Source organism: Oncorhynchus tshawytscha, linkage group LG08, assembly GCF_018296145.1.
Source record: "Oncorhynchus tshawytscha isolate Ot180627B linkage group LG08, Otsh_v2.0, whole genome shotgun sequence".
NCBI lineage: Eukaryota > Metazoa > Chordata > Actinopteri > Salmoniformes > Salmonidae > Oncorhynchus > Oncorhynchus tshawytscha.
In genome coordinates, this window is record NC_056436.1 from 56,205,412 (window position 1) to 56,226,430 (window position 21,019).

The 21,019-nt window shown below is 43.8% G+C and overlaps 1 protein-coding gene across 1 annotated transcript in view; it reads left to right on the forward strand.

The window, feature by feature from the left end:
* The first annotated feature begins 3,860 nt into the window (after nt 1-3,860).
* The window catches only part of LOC112256294 (protocadherin Fat 4), a 94,009-nt gene continuing 76,850 nt past the window's right edge, over nt 3,861-21,019 (forward strand). The window contains exon 1 of the mRNA XM_024429441.2: nt 3,861-9,460. Coding sequence (XP_024285209.1) covers nt 4,355-9,460 — 5,106 coding nt within the window. The 5' untranslated portion in view covers nt 3,861-4,354. The remainder of the gene's footprint in view (nt 9,461-21,019) is intronic.

Below are 21,019 nucleotides of genomic sequence, written 5' to 3' on the forward strand. Positions count from 1 at the left end.
GCACCTCAGGTTTTTCAAAAAAAAAACTGAAGTTCTACTCAGGGTTTGAAGTTTGAAAGGACATCCAAGGAGTCTATATTATCCACCCCCAACATGAGTGTGAAATGGATACGTACTAAAAGAACAGAACCCCACTCCAACTGAGGCAATTTGTCACTGTCCTCCTAAATCCTTTGAGGCTGGCTTTAAAGTTTCAGATTATTATTCAAAGGGATAACATACTGTGATCTGTATAATCGTTGTCATTATCTTATCTTGAAATGTGATCATTCTTGTGAACGGAGCAATTAAAATTACATTTCTGTGCATGGATGGAGGCCCGATAAAGATGACAAAAACATTCCAAGCACACCACCCTCTCCGTTATTGTTTATGGAAGCATGAAGTTGTTTTGCATGGTGATACAATGGTGACATCTGGTGGGTAAATGCAGACATAGTGATTTAAAAAATACATATACATTGACCTAGGCAAGTCAGGTAGGAACAAATTCGTATTTACAATGACAGCCTATGAACAGTGGGTTAGGGGAAGAACAACATATTATTAAATTGTCAGCTCTGGGATTCAATCAAGCATCCTTTCAGTTACTGGCCCAGGGCTCTAACCACTAGGCTACCTGCCGATTTTGGTACGATATGGATTTTCTTTAAGATATGTAGGCCTACATCAAGGGAGATCTACTAATCAATAACATTTATATATGAATGGACACTAAGGCTCTTGCAACAAACAAAAAAAATCTACACATTTCCATATCTCCTCCAGTCCACAGAACAAATGTCTGTGCAATGTTAGACAACACAAGTGGGATATCTCTCCAAAATATGACCACGATATTGTGGCTGAGGATCTCTTACACTTGTAACGCACATGTATTCCACCGAGTTGGCTGATTGACATTCACACGTACAGTATATCCCGGTGCTGAGACCCGCTAAGCACAACCGGCCAGGGAGATGGAAATTCATGGTCGTGCATACGCAACGGGAGAAACAGAGCTTGTTGGATAACAGAAGGCCCTTACATTCTACTTAGCAACGAGGGGTCCGGGGAAATCCCTGATAGAGCCTGGATGACAATTTAAAACCTGGAGGCATGGTAAACAAATACAGACACGCAATAGATCCACTGTCAGCGTTAGATCCTTGCCATTCACAAACGGATTTGAAAAGAGGGACTGCTGTTTCACTGGCTCGCACTTCCTGGTTGTACAACAATCTTTTTTTTTGTCATACAAGTGCTTCAAAAAGTCAATTAAAAGGACTTTCACTTGAATTTATTCGGCCCTTGCCTGAATAATAAAATAGATTATTCTACTGTGCAACGACTGTGTCTACTTAAAGACTGAGTTGAAAGAAAGCCTTGAAACTATGTTCCATTCATTTGAATGGAAATACTGTGAATAGAATCTTATGAACAATACATTTGCACTGTATGTGTCGTTCTCCCATTGAGTTAACTCCTCGCTTTCATTCCCGTTCTGTCTGCAGTTTTCAATGAGGCACATGTCTGTTTTGGATTACGGCACTCTTTCATCCTCTCATTGACTGCTGCATTTGATCTTTATTACTGGGCCTTGGCTTTACAGTATGTTGACAGATTTTACGATTACATGTACTGCAGGGTTGTGCTCATGCACTTTTTTAAAAAAGGGAACAGGCTACAGTATTCCAGTCCTTGAGGGGGTCCAAGGTAATCAGATTAAGGGATTTCACTTTTGATTCTGAGACGATAGCTGGAGAAACATCTGTTTTAAGATGTCTACAAATATGGTGGTAATGTGTTTAGATTCAATAGCCATAACGATCAAACAAATTATCACTGTGATAAGATGATATTGCCTGTGCTTTTCCAAAAAGTACACAATAAATTGTGCACATTTGGATTGAAAAGTCACAGAAGCCAAAGTCAACGCTCAAATAACAGAATCTGCATGTTGCTGAGGTGTTTAAAAGCATTTAGCTGCCAAGAAATGTAGCCAAATAGTAATATATATTGTCAAAGGAGTACATTTTTGTTGGTTTGTTTGGGTCTTTGAACACTGAGCCATCTGAAGCATTTCTGCTAGGCCGGATTTCCAATTCTACTATGTTCCATTGAGGTCTCAACCATTTTGGATTGAGATGTATTTTATATTAAGAAGGGGGATCGCACATTTTTGCGTTTGGGGTTGTTTTTTTGATCATGGACTAGACTTATTTTAGATTTGAACTTTATGAACTTTATTTTGGACTCTAATTTTTAATTGCTGTTTTACTTGTCTGAAACTCTGATTGGTGACAATATGCTTATTTTGCTCTTCATAACACTTTGTCTGTTTTGTTTTTGTTGCTCTAATATTGACACAGTATTTCCTTGAACTTTAAACTTGTAACTCAGTTTGAGATCCAATCTGATTGTTACAAGAGGTAAGACTTGGGTCAATTGGTCATCTGGTTTTGAAGACCCATATGGATTGAAAATCGGCAACTCTGAAGTAAAAGATGAACACATCAATCCGAGCTAAAAATGTTTTGCAATAAACACAATAACAAGATGATTTTTTTTAAATATAAAAAGCATCCTGCAAGCTTCAGGCTTTGCATAATCAAGTTAAATGGCTGGCTGGCTGGCAGGAAAGACAGCGTGGGAAGCTAATCTGCTTTGATACTGTTAGTCTCTGTCTGTTAGGCTACTAGAACACTGAATGGGTGCGTGCATTGGCTGTCAGTCCATGCTGTCTGTGCCAACCTTCCCCTGTCTGTAATTCAATTAAGATGGTTGAGTCATGTCCTCTCTGATTCTGCTGCACAGCGATGTCCTGATCACGACCTCATTGTGCAAATGGTCATTGGTCACATACGACTGCCACGATTGAGCAGACAGTTATGGTTCAAAATTAAATGTTTTAGATGTCATTCAGACATTTTGAAGATATATTTAGTCACTGACAAGCTCATTTTTAAAAATAATTTAAAAATCGGTTACACGCCATTTACGTGTTGGAGTCATTGCAGTCATTCATCTATTGGAGACATCTATTCCGTCTCTTAAGAATACAATTTGAACGTTATTAACCTGTATATGCGATATTTTATCTGCATTTGGTCTTGTATCATCACCCATAGGTGGAGTATCATTGTCCAAAACATTAAGGCTGCTTGATGATTAAATTAAGACACTAGAGGGCGCAACGTACCCATATGTAAAATACACCTCATAAGAAGACACGACACTGAAACATTTCCAAATTGCAATCCTGTTTCGCATTTTCATCGTTAGGAGTAACAACAAACATAAAACCGTTTGCGATGCATTACGAACATCTCTGTTTAAAACGTGTGACAATGAGAAAGGCTATTGGTAATCTTTCTATTCAGAGTTTTAAACTAGATACCTTTCTAATGAACCTGGCCTATGGGATTTAGGTGGGTAAATACATTCCAGATTGAAACCGTATAGGCTGCATTTGTTATCAAATTACCGGAACGTGATAAAGTCAGAACAACGTAAGAAAAGGTAGGCCTACATTTAGGCTACTTTGATGAATGACCACATTTTGAAGTAACTATATTAAAAGGAAATACTTTTTTTTTTTAAGACAATACATCTACAACACATTTTAAGTAGACCTGTGTTGCAGTTATCCTAAACCTGTCACCTGTCTCACATGCCATAATGACTGATATTTGCTTTGATTGACGTTCTCCTCCACAAGCCACGACAAGGGCTCCGGTTTACAATAGAAAGGAATGGCAAGTAGGGCGAGCAGAAGCACTGTTATCCAATGGGATTACAGGTGGGAGGGAGTTTGCCTAACTCTAGTTTTGTTCTAAATTACTAGGAACCTAAGCGTATGGCTGAAGCTCCTGCACCGTTATTCCATGGGACATTGCATTGGTAGCCTACAGCTGAGATATTTGTGCCTGGCTTTCCGTATTCTATCAATACAATTATTGAATTACTTTTAACTTTTGGATACACTTTTGACAACTGAGAGGAGATATTCACATGTATGTTTCACTTTTGTATTTCCTATGCATGGGGAACTTTATTGCGCAAATTAACCATCACGAATTGCCGCTCACAGATGCGTTTTGCTACAGGGGAGCGCAGTGGTGAAACTTCATTGACAAACAAGGGGACAGAGCACTGCAGATTCAATTACTACATCAAGATATTCTAACACGGGACAAAATAAGAGTCCTACTTCAGGGTACTCAAACTGTGGAAATATCCTTAATCATCGCTGGAATTATGAATAATTAGTGCATTTTTGGAATACAATGCTTTAGTGTTGGCCAAACTCGAATAAAGTTGATGCATCTTCGTCATGGACTTTTTCTAATAAAGGTGGACTGGGATTTTGACCATGGCGTTTACAGGTAGGGGCTTAGGCCGGTTCCATTTGATTTTATTAATGCTATGGACTTTGTCGCAATATTCTTCATCCAGTCAAATCCGTCAAGAGTTTCGGGTATTGGAGGAGCAACCGATTGGTACCTACGTGGGGACGATAGAGACGAAGCCCAGCTTCGCCTATCGCTTCAGTGAAAACCACAAACTTTTTGCAATTAATGGCACCACTGGAGTCATTTACACCTCCTCTGTGATTGACAGGGAAATTTTGCAAAGTAATATCATCAATGTGGTGGTCCTCTCCAGCCAACCTACTTATCCTACCGAAGTTAGGATTGTTGTACTGGATATAAATGATAATTCGCCAGTGTTTCCCGACTCGTCAATTGTAGTTTCGTTCAAAGAGGACGCCAGCCGTGGCAGACAAGTGATTCTGGACACCGCCACAGATTCAGACATTGGGAGTAATGGAGTGGATCACACCACCTACAGAATAGTGAATGGCAACGAGCAAAGGAAGTTCCGTTTGGATATTACAGTGAATCCTAGTGGAGAGGGGGCATTCTGTCACCTCGTTTCAACTGGAGGCTTGGACAGGGAAGTAACTCCATTCTTCCAACTCTTGATTGAAGTAGAGGACAAAGGAGACCCTAAGAAGTTTGGGTACATGCAAGTAAATGTAACTATCCAAGATATCAATGACAACCCCCCTATGTTTGATCATGATCAATATCAAACCAGTGTTTTTGAAGACACAGCAGTTGGTTCTAGTGTTCTGCAAATAACAGCATCAGACCGAGATGAGGGCGCAAATGCAGACATCAGGTACTTTTTAGATGAGGGAACACCTTTTCAAATCGACCCCAAAGCAGGGACCGTCATTATAAAAGAAAGTTTGGATTATGAGCGTAAGAAAGAATACTCTTTGACTATTCATGCTATGGACAACGGGGTACCTTCTCTGTCAGGTAGGTCAGAGGCCACTATCAAACTACTGGATGTCAATGATAATGACCCAGTTGTGAAGTTTAGATATTTCCCCACCACATCTAAGTTTGCCTCTGTTGACGAAAATGCTCAGATTGGTACAGTGGTAGCCTTATTGACAGTCTCCGATTCCGACTCGCCCACAGCTAATGGTAATATATCTGTCTCAATATTGGGGGGTAATGAGCAGCGACACTTTGAAGTGCACACTTCCCCAGTTCCCAACCTAAGCTTAATCAAAGTGGCTAGTGTTCTAGACAGGGAGCGCATTTCCTCCTACAACCTGACTGTGTCGGTATCAGACAATGGCAAACCCATGGCCAGGTCCTCTTTTGCCAGCCTGGTTATTTTTGTGAATGATATCAATGACCACCCGCCCATATTCCAGGAAGCCCTGTACAGAGTAGATATCAGTGAAGACATTCCAAAAGGCAGCTACATTAAAGGGGTCTCTGCAACAGATGGCGACTCCGGGCAGAATGCCAACCTTCGCTACTCCCTGGTGTCTGGAAACGGTTTGGGCTGGTTTGCCATCAGTGAAAACAGTGGTCTGGTTACCAGCGCCGCTTTGTTGGATCGGGAAGTAGCATCTGAAATAGTGCTCAACATCAGTGCAAAAGACCAGGGGCTGCAACCCAAAATGTCCTACACTAAATTGATAGTCAACATAACTGACGTGAATGACCAAGTGCCCACATTTACACAGAGCACATATCATGTGTCCCTGGTGGAGCACTCTCCAGCCGGTGCTGAGCTCCTATTGTTGTCAGCGTCAGATGATGACCTTGGAGCCAATGGAACTATCAGGTTCTCTTTTGACCCGGAGACCCCATCTAATGTACAAGAGTTGTTCCGCCTGGATGTTGTATCAGGCAGGTTAAGCACAGCCATAGAACTGGACAGGGAGGACCAGGGGAGTTATTTACTTTACATCCAGGCTACAGACTCCGGTTGTCCCCCTCTCCACTCCATTGGTAAAGTAAATGTCTCCCTGAGCGATATCAATGACAATAGGCCAGTTTTCTACCCAGTCCAGTACTTTGCCAATGTGAAAGAGAACGAGCCCTCTGGCTCATTCGTAACCACTGTATTAGCCACAGACCCTGACCTGGGGAGAAATGGCACTGTAAAGTATATCATAACTGCTGGAGACACATCTAAATTCCACATTAATAGCAACTCAGGTCAAATCACCACCCAGGTGCCGCTGGATAGAGAGGAGAAGACCGCCTACCAGCTGCAGGTGACAGCAGCAGATGGCGGTGGACTCCGTTCACACACCCAGGCCATCGTCACCATTAATGTCATAGACACACAGGACAACCCCCCTACCTTTAGTCAGAACGCCTACAGTTTTGTCATGTTTGAAAATGTGGGCATTGGCACAGTTATTGGCACTGTAGCTGCCACCACTGTCGATCTGAATTCAAACATCACATATTTAATCACCTCAGGGGACCAGAGGGGGCTTTTTACTGTCAGTAGTGCAACAGGTCAAATCAAAGCATCCAGTCCGATAGACCGAGAGGAGCAGTCTTTTTATCAACTCAAAGTCATTGCCAGAGGTGGGGAGGTAACAGGCGAGGCCCTCGTCAATGTCACAGTGAAGGATTTAAACGATAACGCCCCCCATTTTATCCACGCAGCCGAGCATGTCAGTGCAGTGGAGAACTGGAGCACAGGGCACCTGATATTCCAGGCCAAAGCCTCAGACCCTGACGAAGGCACCAATGGCATGGTGGTCTATAGCCTCACGCAGAACCCCAAAGGCCTGTTCCACATCCATGAGAAACATGGGCTTATCACACTGACCGGGCCACTGGAGCTCACCACCAGCTCCTACCAGGTGGAGGTCCTGGCCTCTGATCTGGGGGTCCCCCTGCTCACATCCCGTCTACTGCTAACAGTCAGCGTGTACGACGTCAACGACAACGCTCCTGTGTTCGATCAGCTCTCGTACGAGGTCATTATTTTAGAGTCTGAACCTGTCAACAGTCGCTTTTTCAAGGTGGAGGCCACTGACAAAGACTCCGGCCTGAATGGGGAAGTGATGTATGACATAGTTGGCGGGAACACAGGCGATGTATTTGGGATCTTTCCGGATGGGCAGTTGTATATTAAAGCTGAGCTAGACAGAGAGGTCCAGGACAGATATGACTTAGTGCTTGTGGCCACAGACAGGGCAGTGGAGCCACTAAGTGCCAGTGTCAATGTCAGTGTAATTCTAGATGACGTGAATGACAATCGTCCCCTCTTTAACAGCACTAATTATCTGTTCCACTTTGAGGAAGAGCAGAAGAGAGGGTCACTGGTAGGGCGAGTGTTTGCAGTGGATAAGGACTTTGGCCCCAATAGTGAGGTCAGGTACACATTTGAGACTCCACAGCCCAACTTTGAGCTGAACGCCATCACGGGGGAGTTGACCAGTACTCTGCAGTTGGACCGCGAGTCTCTCATGAGACAGAGAGGCGCCACAGTGTTCAGCTTTACGGTCATCTCCTCAGACCAGGGGCTCCCCAAGCCCCTGAGAGACCAGGCCAAAGTGCAGGTTTACATCCAAGACATCAATGACAACCCGCCCAAGTTTACCAAAGACATTTACCAGGCCTCCATCTCCGAGTCGGCCCAGAACCTGACGCAGCTACTGAGGGTGTCTGCCGTCGATGTGGATGAGAGCAACAATGGACTGGTCCTCTACCACATAAAGGAGGGCAACGAGGAGAGCCAGTTCACCATCGACCGCAGCTCTGGACAGGTCACACTAGTGGGAAAGCTGGACTATGAGGCGACGTCCTCCTACTCATTAAAAATGATTGCTGTGGACTCTGGAACCGTGCCCCTCTCCTCCTCCTGTATGCTCAGCATTAGCATACAGGATGAGAATGATAACTTTCCCTCTTTCCCCAAATCTGCCATAACTGTGGATGTTCTGGAGAATATGAGGATTGGAGAGCTGGTGGCCTCTGTGACAGCCACGGACTCTGACTCGGGTCATAACGCTGACATAACATACAGCATCACAGCCACAAACAACCACGGGACATTTAGCATTAGCCCCAACACAGGGAGCATCTTCCTTGTGAAAAAGCTGGATTTTGAAACTCAGTCTTTTTACAAACTGAATATCACTGCAAGAGACAATGGGAGACCACCAAGGTCCTCAACAATTCCTGTGGTCATCCATGTCAGAGATTTCAATGACAATCCTCCTATATTTACCCCCGGTGACATTTTTAAATCCATTCCTGAAAATATGCCCCTCTCTGCATCAGTAATGACAATCACTGCTCATGACACAGATGCAGACATCAACGGACAGCTGGAATACTCCATAGTTCAACAGACACCCAGGGGAGGTCACTTTAGCATTGACCCCAGCAGTGGGCTCATATGCACAAACAAGGAGATTGACAGAGAGTTTTCAAATCTCTTTGAGTTGACAGTTAAAGCCACCGACCAGGCAGTTCCTGTGGAATTCCGGCGCTTTGCCTTGAAGAATGTCACAATATGGGTGACAGATCTGAACGACAATGTCCCCACTTTCGTTTCCCAGAATGCTCTGGTTGCAGAGTCCACCATCGTCATCGGCTCCATTCTCACAACGGTGGTGGCGTTCGATCCTGACGAGGGCTCTAATGGCGAGGTGGAGTATGAGCTGGTGAAGGGAGACTCGGACACGTTCATCATGGACCGCTATAGCGGGGATATCCGGTTGGCTTCCCAGCTGGTGCCGTCTTGCCTTATCTACAGCCTGACCGTGTCGGCCACCGACCACGGCTCGGACAGGAAGACCTCCAGGACCGAGCTTACCATAATCCTCCAGGGCGCCGATGGGCCCGTCTTCTCCCAACCCAAGTACATCACCATCCTGAAGGAGGGCCAGCCTCCGGGTACCAACGTCATCTCCCTGGACGCCTCCAGCCCCAGAGGCTCAGCTACCAAGGTGGAGTTTTTCATAGTGTCGGTCCGCGGCGGCGGCAAGGCCGTGGGACGCCTGTTCACCATAGGCCGTCATACTGGAGTGATCCAGACCGCAGCCGAGCTGGACCGGGAACAGGGCTCTGACCTCTACCTGGTGGATGTGTACGCCATCGAGACAGACTCCAGTCAGCCCAGGACACAGAGAGCTGAGGTTAGTAGCCTGTTTATTTCTCTTCACTTAATAGAGTTCAATGGCTCCTTCGCATTGTGGTCGATTGCTGCCAGACAGCATAAATTGAACCCGTACAGATGTTGAAGTCATTTAGTGGGATTAAATGAAATGAGATCAAGTTTTTGACTGGAAAACCTGGGAGTGAAAGGAAAGTGTCCAAGTCACACCTAGTCTACCTAGTGCATTCGTACGCACATTAATTACATTCCTTTTTTTTTTTTACTATATTGCTAAAAGTTCTGTGTTACATTACATCTAAATTGCCTTGGACATAAGTAGGCCTTGTTTTTTTGGCAAGATAATTGTATTGTTTCAGTTCCAAAAAAAGGGCTGGCCATAACAATCCGTCTAGCGTTTTGTCTGTGTTTTCTGGGAAAGGGCCTGCGTATCCTGTGTTGTTGCTGTGCTCGTGCTGTTATGAACTTTGATATTCTTATCAGTGAATAAGAACGACACAAATCCAAATCGAACACTTTTTTTGTTGTTGCTGTTCATTGCTGGCGTTAATCATGCTGGGTTGCTTCTTACGATGGGCTTCCATGATAAATTGTTCTTGGTTTCTATAGATAGTAATAGAACACATCATGAAAATATGCGGATGACCTAGTGCATGTAGACTATACTATACCAGGGTCAGTATTACGTTGGTGTTTGGAGCCTGAGGCTGTTTTGGTTTAAGGATGGTCATGTTGTACTCTCCTCTACCACTAGGCCAGGCTCTGCAGGAAATAAGTGACCATCAAAATTGGGTGACCTCTTAAGACTCTGAAAAGATTTTTGGGAAGAGGACAAAGGGGGAAAAATCTGGAAGACTGAAACCTAAGCTCTCTATTTCATATGCATTATGTGATGCTGCACCTCTTGGGCTTCGTTTTAACTTTCCGTTGGGGATGGAGTTAAATTCTCTGAAGTTGAGCGCTGAAACCCGAGACCCAGTTTTGGGTGGCTAAGCTCTAGCCACCCCTCAAATGAAAAACAAATGTGATTCTATAGACTGTATATGTGTTTTGGGAAATTTCAACTGGAACCAAGAATTCATGTTATTACAGGCTTGATGACACAGGTTTATAAATTGGAGTTTTCTGAGTGCCATCAAAAAGGAGCCCACTGCTGCTTTTGACAGTTTTTGTGGATACCATTTCAACCATTACAAATACTGAAATTGAAATCCAATCCAATAATAGGTGATTTGGAGGCAAACTCAGATATGATTCAAATCAGAGATTATTTGCAAAGAATTGCGCTGTCATTTCAGTTAATGTTAGTAGGGTCAAATGGGGATGTCAAATGCTCTCTCACTTTGCCTGCAGCACCACAGATACGGATCTCTTCAATGGAGGGAAATAATACACGTCACATTTCTTAAGCTTTCCCTGTACAAATCCTGTTCTCAAAGTCCAGTGAAGTTTTTCACCTTTTCAGTCACCTGAGCGATGACTTTAACATACCCTATGACTGTCACACTCTAATGTTCATTCTTAAGTGTAATAGCTAAAGCCACATTGATGGTTTTAAACGGACTTTCCTTCTGGTGAAATGGCCTTTTCGATTTGCCCTACTTTAAAGCAGTCTCCGGTACTGCTCGGCAGTGTGACATAGGAAAGGCTAAGGTTTTGGGCTTAGACTGACACATTTCAAATCAAAACGTAATATTTAAGGGCCCTTTCAAAAGGGTCTCCGTATTGATTGTAAAAAAAATGTTGACCATCACTTTTCTTGTGCTTTGCACTGTGTACAATGTTTAGAAATACTTAAACGGAACAGAATTCTGTTGAGTATGCCTTATCAATGATTGCTATCATAAACAACCTGACATGGCGCTGAGCTTGCTATGAAACAGAAGTTGCCGCTGAAACAGAAGTTGCCGCTGACTTGTTTTGGAAATGCCTCTTGGTATCTGATTTAAGTTAGTATAAATACCATTGATTGTTGATTGGTTTCCGTCTTTTGGGATTTGGAGTTGGCTTTGATAGCAGAACATGATGTAACAACCTGCTCTAGCTCTTAACCTGTCAGCCAATATTGTTCAGGGTGTCTGGCCCGCTCTCTCTTTCTGTCTTTCACTCATTCTCTGAATCTTCCTCCGTCTGCCAACCCCCCCCCCTCTCTCTTTCTTTCTTTCTTTCTTTCTCTCTGTTTCTTTTCATTCTCTGGCTCTTCCTCTCCCTGCCTTACCCTCTGCCCTCCTCTCTCTCTCTCTCCACTCCCAAAACCACTCCCTCTCCAGCTCAATTGTTTTATTTTGCTCCTGGTGAAAAAGAATGGAGCTTTTAGGAGAGAGCCTGAAGTGCTACATCACTTATTTCCCCTCGAAAGCATTGTTCCTTCTGGAAATAAACACTGCCGACTCACAACAGTCCTTCCTTTGTTTTGCCTTCACAGATATAGTGTTGCTCCCCTCTGGCATTGGTTCAGTGGGCTCTGTTGTCTTATGGTCTGTGCCAGCATCATTCACTGACAGATTTAGGGTTGTGTATGGGACCCCCTCCTTTCTGACAGAGGAATAGGGAAGTTGGAGTGGGGGGGGGGCTTGGGAGAAGTTTTGGATCATCTCACAAACTGAGGAGGGGAGCATCAGTATTCTGCCCGCTGGCCTGATGTTCTTGGACTGGACATAGAAACAGGGGAATACAGATGGCTAGATAGATGCCTCTTACTAGTGCTTATCTTACTCTAGACAGCGGAGTTTGCCGACTTATTTATTTTCTCTCTCTCTCCCATCTTTAGCTCCCTCAAACTTTCTGTCCCCCCCCCCCCTGCAAGGTACATTTTGTCCAGAAAACTAGCAACTCCAAAGCAAAATTAAACAAAGCAAAACCGTCTACCCTCTTGTAAGCGATGAGACAGTTGGGGAAAGACAGTTTATTTATGTTATGCTGCTGTTTTAAGCAAGCTTATTGGGCGTTAAATGGATTGCGACTCAACCTAAATGCCTTACCATGGTTGGCGTCACTGCAAATACTCTGAATACTTTAGCTGTGTTCGGTTTGAGGTTGCCTGGCACAATGGAACCAATGGAATAGACAAAGTACAAACCCCGTCCACCTGGCTCTCCCGGCAGGCTTGGTCAAACGCTCAACGTATTTGAAAGAAAACAAACGCTATTTGAACCCATAAACTCCTCTACCTTGAACCCTGAGGAAATGTGAGTAGGGCATTAGTGGCCGGTGGAGTGCTTGATGTAGTGTAGAAGCACTATGAAACACAAAACCTCTACAGGCAGGTCAACAAGGTAGAGCGAGGGCTGCGCTGCCCTGATACCATACGATATGCTTGTTGGCGTGGGGGGGATGAAGGGTTTCTGAGGCGAGTGAGACAGTAAATTCACGGGGTAAATTGGCTGGATATGTGTTTTGTAGCGGCCATCACCAGGGTTCCTCACAGACTTCATGGAGTTGATGCATATGTTGGTCCTCCCATGGTGGTCCCGCTTGAGGTCAAAGTTCAGACAGGCCAACAGAGGATTCTCTCTAAGTGCCTGTGTCTTTTACGAGACAACCTATAAACCCTTCCTCACATGCATGCAGCGGGAAAAGCACACACACACACACACACACACACACACACACACACACACATACACATACACACACAGCTGCCCTATTATTTTGTTGTTAATGTTCACAATTAAATAGCTGGATTACAAGGCGCAAGGTCAAGTTCACACACAGTATCTTCCATGCCAGGACAGGAACACTCCAGTTTTCATGCTACCACTTTAAAGCACTTCCCCTGGAAGAATGACTCTAACTGTTACAATATCAATCCTGATACAGTGATAGCATCGTGGGGCACGTCCATGGCTGTCTCTGTCCAGAGACCTCACTTGTTTTCTGAAATGTTGAACTTTTTGTTTCTCTATCTCGCCCGGTTTCAAAGCTAACGGCCACATCGGCTCACAATGAGTGTCTGTTTAGCCACGATGATACCCTCAGGGCTCAGGTTGAAAAACAAGGCTGTGGGGTCGTTATCCAGACCATGTGTCACTATGTAGGCAAGTTGTGTCAACTAACGTCATGACACCCCACCCCCCCCTCCCCTCCACAATATTCCCCCTCTTTTCCTATTCTTTCTTCCTCCCTCTCTCCCTCCCGTCTCTCTTTCGCTCTCTCCCTCTTCCTCTACAGTATATACAGCATAACATTTGCAAACAAATCAGCACATCAAACAAATATATATAAATTCAATAGTCAATAAAGAAATATCATTGGTAATGAACGCTCTGAGCACCACATTAGGTCAACTAATGTCGACCAAGAGTCAACCTCAGACGACAGACTGGCCAAACGTTTCAAAACAGTCTTCAATAATCATTCTCCTTCTCTGTCTGCTGCCTATCTCTGCTGTTTGACTCGGTCGTCTTCCGGAGAGAGAGAGAGCACACGTTTTCAGTTGGAATAAGAAATGAATGTGGCGGGAGCTCCAAAGAGCTATCATATGGCCTTTTTTATTTTTAACTTCAGAGATGCATTTCTCTGGTTCTGTGGATTTGATTGTCAGGCCTCATCACTCCTCGCATATGTGGTCTGAACACAGAGGCTGAGCTAGTATCAGGCCCACTGGGGGACGCCCTGCTGCTTTGGACTCTGGGACAATTGATCAAACAACAACAGGACCGGAGGCTTAATGAGTTTATTCTCTTGACCGGAACCTTGATGAGAAATGCTCCTATCGAGTGCACAGGAGGTTGGCGGCACCTTAATATCGGGAGGACGGCTTCCTGGTAACGGCTGGAGTGGAATAGGTGGAATGGTATCAAGTATCCCCCCCCCAGAAGCCACCACTGTTTTGATTGGCCAGCAGTCCAGGAACTCCGTTTTACTGGGTGACTTTGAGTAGAATGTCTTGACTGGCTTTCCGGCGTAGGTGTTACAGGTTGTTAGCATCCAGCCGACATAGAAACGGGTTCAAGCTGATAGGCTGTCTTCGGGTGTTGTTTACTTTATTGATGTTGCATTCACGTTAGTATTGTGTAGTACTAGGATCTACAATATCTAGTCATCTACAATATAGGTATTGTAATAGCTGTGCTGCTCAAGTCCACCTAACTTGCCTGGTCTATGAAGGAACGGTTCAAATTCGTTTCCAGCAAAAAGATTCCACTACTTAGGCTAGTAAAAAGTTAGAGGAGTCAGACCCAGAGTGTGCTTGGGAGATTGGGAGGAGGGGAAAGTCGAGAGGGGAGTTGATTTTGGCACATTTTCACTGCAGTAATAATGGATCCCAGCTACGGAATGATTTGTTCTACACGTGACTCACACACACACACACACACACCAAATGTATACAGCTCCCCCGAAGCCTCTATTGTTTTCTCTGGACAAAAGTACACTGCAGCAGTACCTTTAGGCACATCTTCATTTCATCTGGAAAGAAAAACGCTTTCAGGGATTTCGATTGACAGACCCTATATCACCACCCTGTATCATCAGCACCAAGTGCCATTAAAGGAATTGCAGGAAACGGGATGTGCTGTTTTTTTTTACGCGCCTTCTCTGCAAAGTCTAAACCCCCTCTTCTCTTTGAGCCTGCGGTTAGCAGAGATGACCCCAAGGCAAGAAGGCTATCTCCCACAGGCAGGCAGATAATTGAGGAGCAGAGAGAGAGAAGGGAAGGGAGGAGGAGGGGGGATTGAGGTTTGAGCTGTGGGAGAGGGTCAGAGCGAGCTTCAGCACCGTCAGGCCTAGAAACAAGGAGGGATAGATTGGCACCAGAGAAGAAAGTTCACGTTATTGTTGTCTTCCCTCTTATTTTATGAGTTTTCCATCAAGAGAGGGGGAAAAAGTGCAGAGCATACTGTATCCTGGCTGGTCAAACGGTTTTGACGGGAAGCGTGATTTATGTTTTACCTGTTTATTTTCAATTATGTATGGCGTAGTGTGCGTGTGTGTGTCTCTCTAGAGTGCCTTGAAGCATCTCTCTAAACTCTGGAGAACACTTTTTTTATTAGGTTTCATTATACATGTACACCAGCGTGTATCTGAATAGTTGTGCCTTGTTTGGCACTTGAAAAAAAGAGGAACTTCTCTTGAAAATATGTTGGCCTTTTCATATCATATCTTACATAATGCAGTATTCAAAGTGAACTGAATTGAGCAGGCAACTTTGGCTCATGAGATAGTTTCAAATTCCGACCAGCTATTCTCCCAAAACAAGTTTGTGGTGTCCAAGAGTTACTGCTTGCGTTTTAAGGAAGGCAGCACGAGTTCCATTCAAATAGTCTCATCTACATTTTTCTAAATCTAAACAAATGTATTGCATTTGCACGGCAACAAACAAAACTTGCTTTAATAATAAAACAACACTTTTGTTTACACAATTCCAACAACTGAAGTCTCCAGTTTGAGAGAGAAAAAGAGCTCTCCTCTTTAGCTGGCCATTTCGGTGAGTGCGGCCCCCTCTGGTAAGGGCTGCCTAATTGAAAACATCTGGGTGTACATTTTTTTGGGGCAGCGATGTTCTGGCCAGCCAACGTGACTCAAGCTCTCATTTTTGATTGGGTACCTGAGCAGCTCTCTCTGAGCTTTGTTGTCAGGCAAAAAGTTCTGCTTTTATTAAACCGGACGATATCTCAAGGAGCAATGGGAAGCGTTTAGCTGTTTGTGCTCCGTACATCGGGACACAGAAACACTTTCTCTGGTTTCGATTACACGCGTTGACATTGTGCAAATGTTACTCTTTTTTTTTTTCAACCCCTCTCATCTGTTTCTCCTATGCAAATCGCTGGAGTGGCCTAATTAGACCAGCTGTGCTGTATCTGATTCCTTTGCCGTAATTTAGTCTCACGTTGAATGTTGTCATATTTGCCATTTAGCTGTGTGCGTGTGTGCAGTTGTGTGGTTAAGTCAAGATTCCCACAATGTCCAACAAGCAAAATGAAAAATATGCTGGCTACTTCATACTGAAACACAGTGTTCTGATACCCCCCTGGTGATAGGGACGTCCTCATGAGGTTTGCTCTTAATGGGAGTAGCTTCCCTGAACATCATGCACTGTAGTCATGCATTAAAAGTGACCCCATACTGTATGTACTTCGATCTACTCTACAGGTCTGTGCTGAACTTGCTCTGTGGTAGAACACACAGCAAAAACCTACAAGTCCTGGTGCATTGAATTTGTGTCATTTCTCTGCAATGGATCCGCCTCTCCATTGGAGCCAGGTGATTTATCAAGATCAGGCCAAGAATGGGATTTCCTTCCATATTTGTTCCTCTACCGTATAAACAGACACATACTCCCATTGCGGTTGAGTCTTCATTCCGCGCGTTGGCGTGAAATGGATTACGTAAAACTTTTCATTAACATGATTCTGGTCACGCATAAATGAGAGGGAGACGTATGTGTTGGCTCAGTCTTGGTCTGATAACGAGTTAATTCCCTGAGGGAAGGTGATGAACGTTCACACCGCAAAGGGTCAGGTTGCCAGTGAACGTAGCGACGTTTGACTTGCCCTTGGCAGAGCCTGCAGAATTTGCAGAATTAGCGGAAGCAATGTCCCTTGGCAGCTGAACCACTGCGCCAGCTGTGTGTGTGTGGTCAGTCTTGCATCTGTGTGTATGTGCATCCATTTCATTGCGTGTGTGCTTGTGTGTGTGTGTGTGACATTGCCCTACAGTGCTGGAGACCCTGACCTCCCCATGGCGTCTTTATGCATCTGAGACGTGTGACAAGGCTGAGACGCTGTTAATAATGATGTGGTTATTACGTCCCATCACGCCTCGCTGCAGGCCGGCCTATGAAACAGCTCCGTGTGCTCCTTTTGTCTCTGATTGGTTGCCCATGGAGCAAGTAACCTTGTCGTACGCACATCACATTATGCTCATACTCAGGCCCAGGTGCTGGGCGGAAACGTTATGAACTTTATAAAGACCTACTTCTTATACATTGATGATGTCATCCTGACATGTGTTTCAACGATGTTGTTTTCTTTAGGATTGCCTGTGGAGGCATTTGCAGAAGTTCCCCTTTCGATTGAGTAAAATCACAGGTTTTTACACCTTTCTGAGTCTTCAAACCTTTCAACATTGCATTCTGAGTGTGTGACAACTTAGTGTTACAATTGTTTGTACGTTCTGTAGATTTAATCATTGGAATGTGTGTTACTGCTAGGCAAGTTATCTCAAAGTTATCCCCAGGTCGCTACTCCATATATCATTCATATTCATTGGCAGTCTATTTCCGAGTATGAGGTCTGGCCACAAAAGTAAACGCACATCAGATTCAGATTTATCTTTAAAACCTAATATACCATCCTACTGTCAAGTTTCTCGTAAGCAGGCCAACAAGTGGTTGCCCTAGCTTGATGTCTTGGCATTATCGGTCATATGGAGTCAATCAGAGAAGGCTCGTGTTTTTCCCCCTCTGTCTGTCAAATGCCCTGTCTGACCCCTGCAGTAGGTTTCATAGCAGCTTTAAAGACACTGTGCTGTTTGGCATTAGAGCCATTGGGGACTGTGGTGCGTCTTACGGTCGGGATTGTAAACGTGCCTGCCTCTAAGATTTGCAAAAACTAACACGGGAAATGTTTATCAGTGCTAATCTTGGACATGTGTTTTTGACTATGCTTGTTGTCGTGATGTTTTCACCCCGTTCACTTACGCAACTGAATAGGACTTTAAAAGGAATTGTGACATGGACCTACAAAAGCATTCGGTACGAAACTCTGTTGCAATGTAGGCTACTACAATGTTTGGCGAAGTATAAATTATGCAAAGATTATGCAAAGATTATGCAAAGAACAAGCAGTGGATACAGTAGCAACCTTCCACCTCATTTTAGATCCACTTATCTTCAAAAATACTTATTTTTCCTGCTCATTAAGCATGCTAGTCTTCGGATATCCCATTCATATCATTATTACATAAATTAGCCTCTTGGATCATTATCCTGTTGTTGTTGTTGATGTTGTTTTTCCACTTCGCATACATCATTTCGAGTACCACTTTAATTAATTTCTTACCCGAATCAGCTCTAATAAAATAATCCCAGGATGATTCATTGAGGGTGGTATGATTAGGACAAGCAGCAAAGATCAGAAGCTCTTTTTAATCCTTAGCACCAATGTTAATTCATCCTCCCCCCTCAACCCCCACCTTTTCTCTCCATAGCTTCATAATAGTCAATTCCGCGGTCTGGTTTTTATTCTTAGCGATCACTAGACCTCCATCGGAGTTGGATGGAAATGAGGCTGGCTCTCTCCGTCGCTGGGGATTTGCTGGTCGGATGGATGGATGGATAGAGACTCATCTGGAGGTCTCCTCTCCAGGCCTATGGCTCGTAGGCCATTGAGAGGAGATTACATAGCCCAGCCGGTGGTTGTAAAACGGCGGCCGCCCTGGCAGACACCAAACGGGACTCACAGGAGTCCTTTCAAACATCACTATTGTTAGCCAGGGATTATGCTTTGAGTTGTTATCCCATTAAGCACTGTAATGGTAGCTATTTTCTGCTTAGGATCCAGAGATTGTTGGGGAGCAAAAAAATTCTGGAATGTTCTTGAATCATTTATATGTCATCGGCAATCTGTAAATAAATAGCAGGATTAGATATTCATAAGTCATTATTTTGTTTCCAGTTATAGACCTCAGTATTCCTGCTTGTTTTCCGCCAAATCCAATGAAATATTTTTTATTTGTAATATATGATAATATCGACTGGCAGTAAAACATTGTAGAATTAGCTGTAAGTCTCTTACTTGACATAAGAAGACCTTGTTTATTATTCTTAAAGCAGTGGGAATGGATAATTTGTTTAACTCCAGACTGAAAATGGAATTCCTTAGAAAGTCAAATTCTTGCCATTTTCAGGGTAATAATTTTTTCTCTCTCAAAGTGAGCTATACGACTTTCTTTCTTTTTTTTTATTAAACTCTGCCGTCAACAAGGCTTTTCAAAGTAATGCTCTTAGCAGGTCATTAAGCTTTTTGAGAGTTTTTCTGTAAGTTTGCCCAAACACTAAAACCCTGTGTCTTTCACTTCTGATTAGTGACACTTTAATAAAGTCGTTTAAAGTTCAGTGGACTGAATTTCTCACCTTTTTCGAATGTTTCTATGGTCACAGGGGAACGACCTGCATTCAGGCATCTATGCCATCTTTTAAATGCAAATCCTTTAAAAGTAACTGTGTAATTCTGTGTATTGGGGACTCTCCTGACTTGGCTGCGAGAGAAAGTGTTTTTTAGATTTTTTTTATATAAGGCAACCGCGGCTGTTTTTCTTTCTGTCTTCTTGATCTGACAGCAATTGACTAAACCAGCCCTTAAAGCGTGACAAAAGCTTGGCAAAATCTTTACATTTATTTTCCTTTTTTCACTCTCACTGCTGCACTTTCCTTGGTCAGCCAAAGGTAGACAAAAGCTGTCTCTCTTCCACTTGATTGGGTCGTAAGGCTGAAGTGAATGTTTGGTTGAAAATCTTCTTAACATTCCCTGCATTTAGTTTTTCCTCTTCTGGGGAAGCCAGGAAGACTATGTCGAATCAGCCACAATCAAATCATTTACGGTGAGCTCACAGAGAAGGAATTAATGCATTTTATATTGGTTCCCTCCGTTGGAAATGATGGCTGTCATCCACTTCACAAGGGGAGCAGGGAAGCAGGTCATTGACTTGATTTTCATGGGAAGGCTGGTTCGGCCATTCAGGGCCTGATAGGTCCAGTATTGACAGCCTCGGAGAGGGGAGGGGAGCACGCCGCCTTCATTGTACCATGGTTTGCTGATGAAAAACAAGAGAGGTCCAGAGACAAAGCGCTCAATGGGAACAGTAGCCCCTGTGTCCCCGCTTCTGACTGCTGCCGGGGCTTGTGTCTCCCATTCGGCTGAAGTGCTACTCTCCCCCTTCCTTTTCACTCACTCTGTCAAGTGGCTGCAGAGGTGTTGCAGTCGCTCTCCCTGACACGTGAGTGCAGAGGTTGTGTTTGCCTTCCTCATTTATAGGGAACTTGGCATTCTTTAACGAGGTTGTACTGTTCTCTGGCTAGACTAGCCGTATGTGTATCAGTTCTTCTTCTCAGACACTGGCACTAGTTTCCAGTGAGTTACTGTTAGCCACCGCTCACCGTGGCTATATTATAGTTTGGGTTATCAGTTCAGGTTTATCAGGCCAGACTTTGAAGTTAAGTGATGGCTCTGTTTAAATACATTAGTTGGCTCGGGGCTGTGGGGCAGGACTTGCGATATATGAAATACTATCTAGTAAATGTTTTGATGTTTTAGGAAGTATCTTTATCTGATAACAAGATAAGGGTTACATCTATTCTCTAATATCTCTAATATATATTGTAGGCAATCAGAATTACTTTATTATTGAAAAATACCTTTTTATAATGGTGTACAAACTCGATACAATTGCAAGAAGTTGGTCTACTCTTCTCACAAATGATCGTCTGCATGCCGTTTTCTATTACCAAAGCTGCATCTTTGTTCTTGTCAAACAAAGATTAGGATAATGGTGTTACAGTAAACAAATGGGGAGAGTTCTGAGATTATAAGAGATGATAGAGGATGACAAGAGATCACGTTATTTATTTATTTTTTTTGGA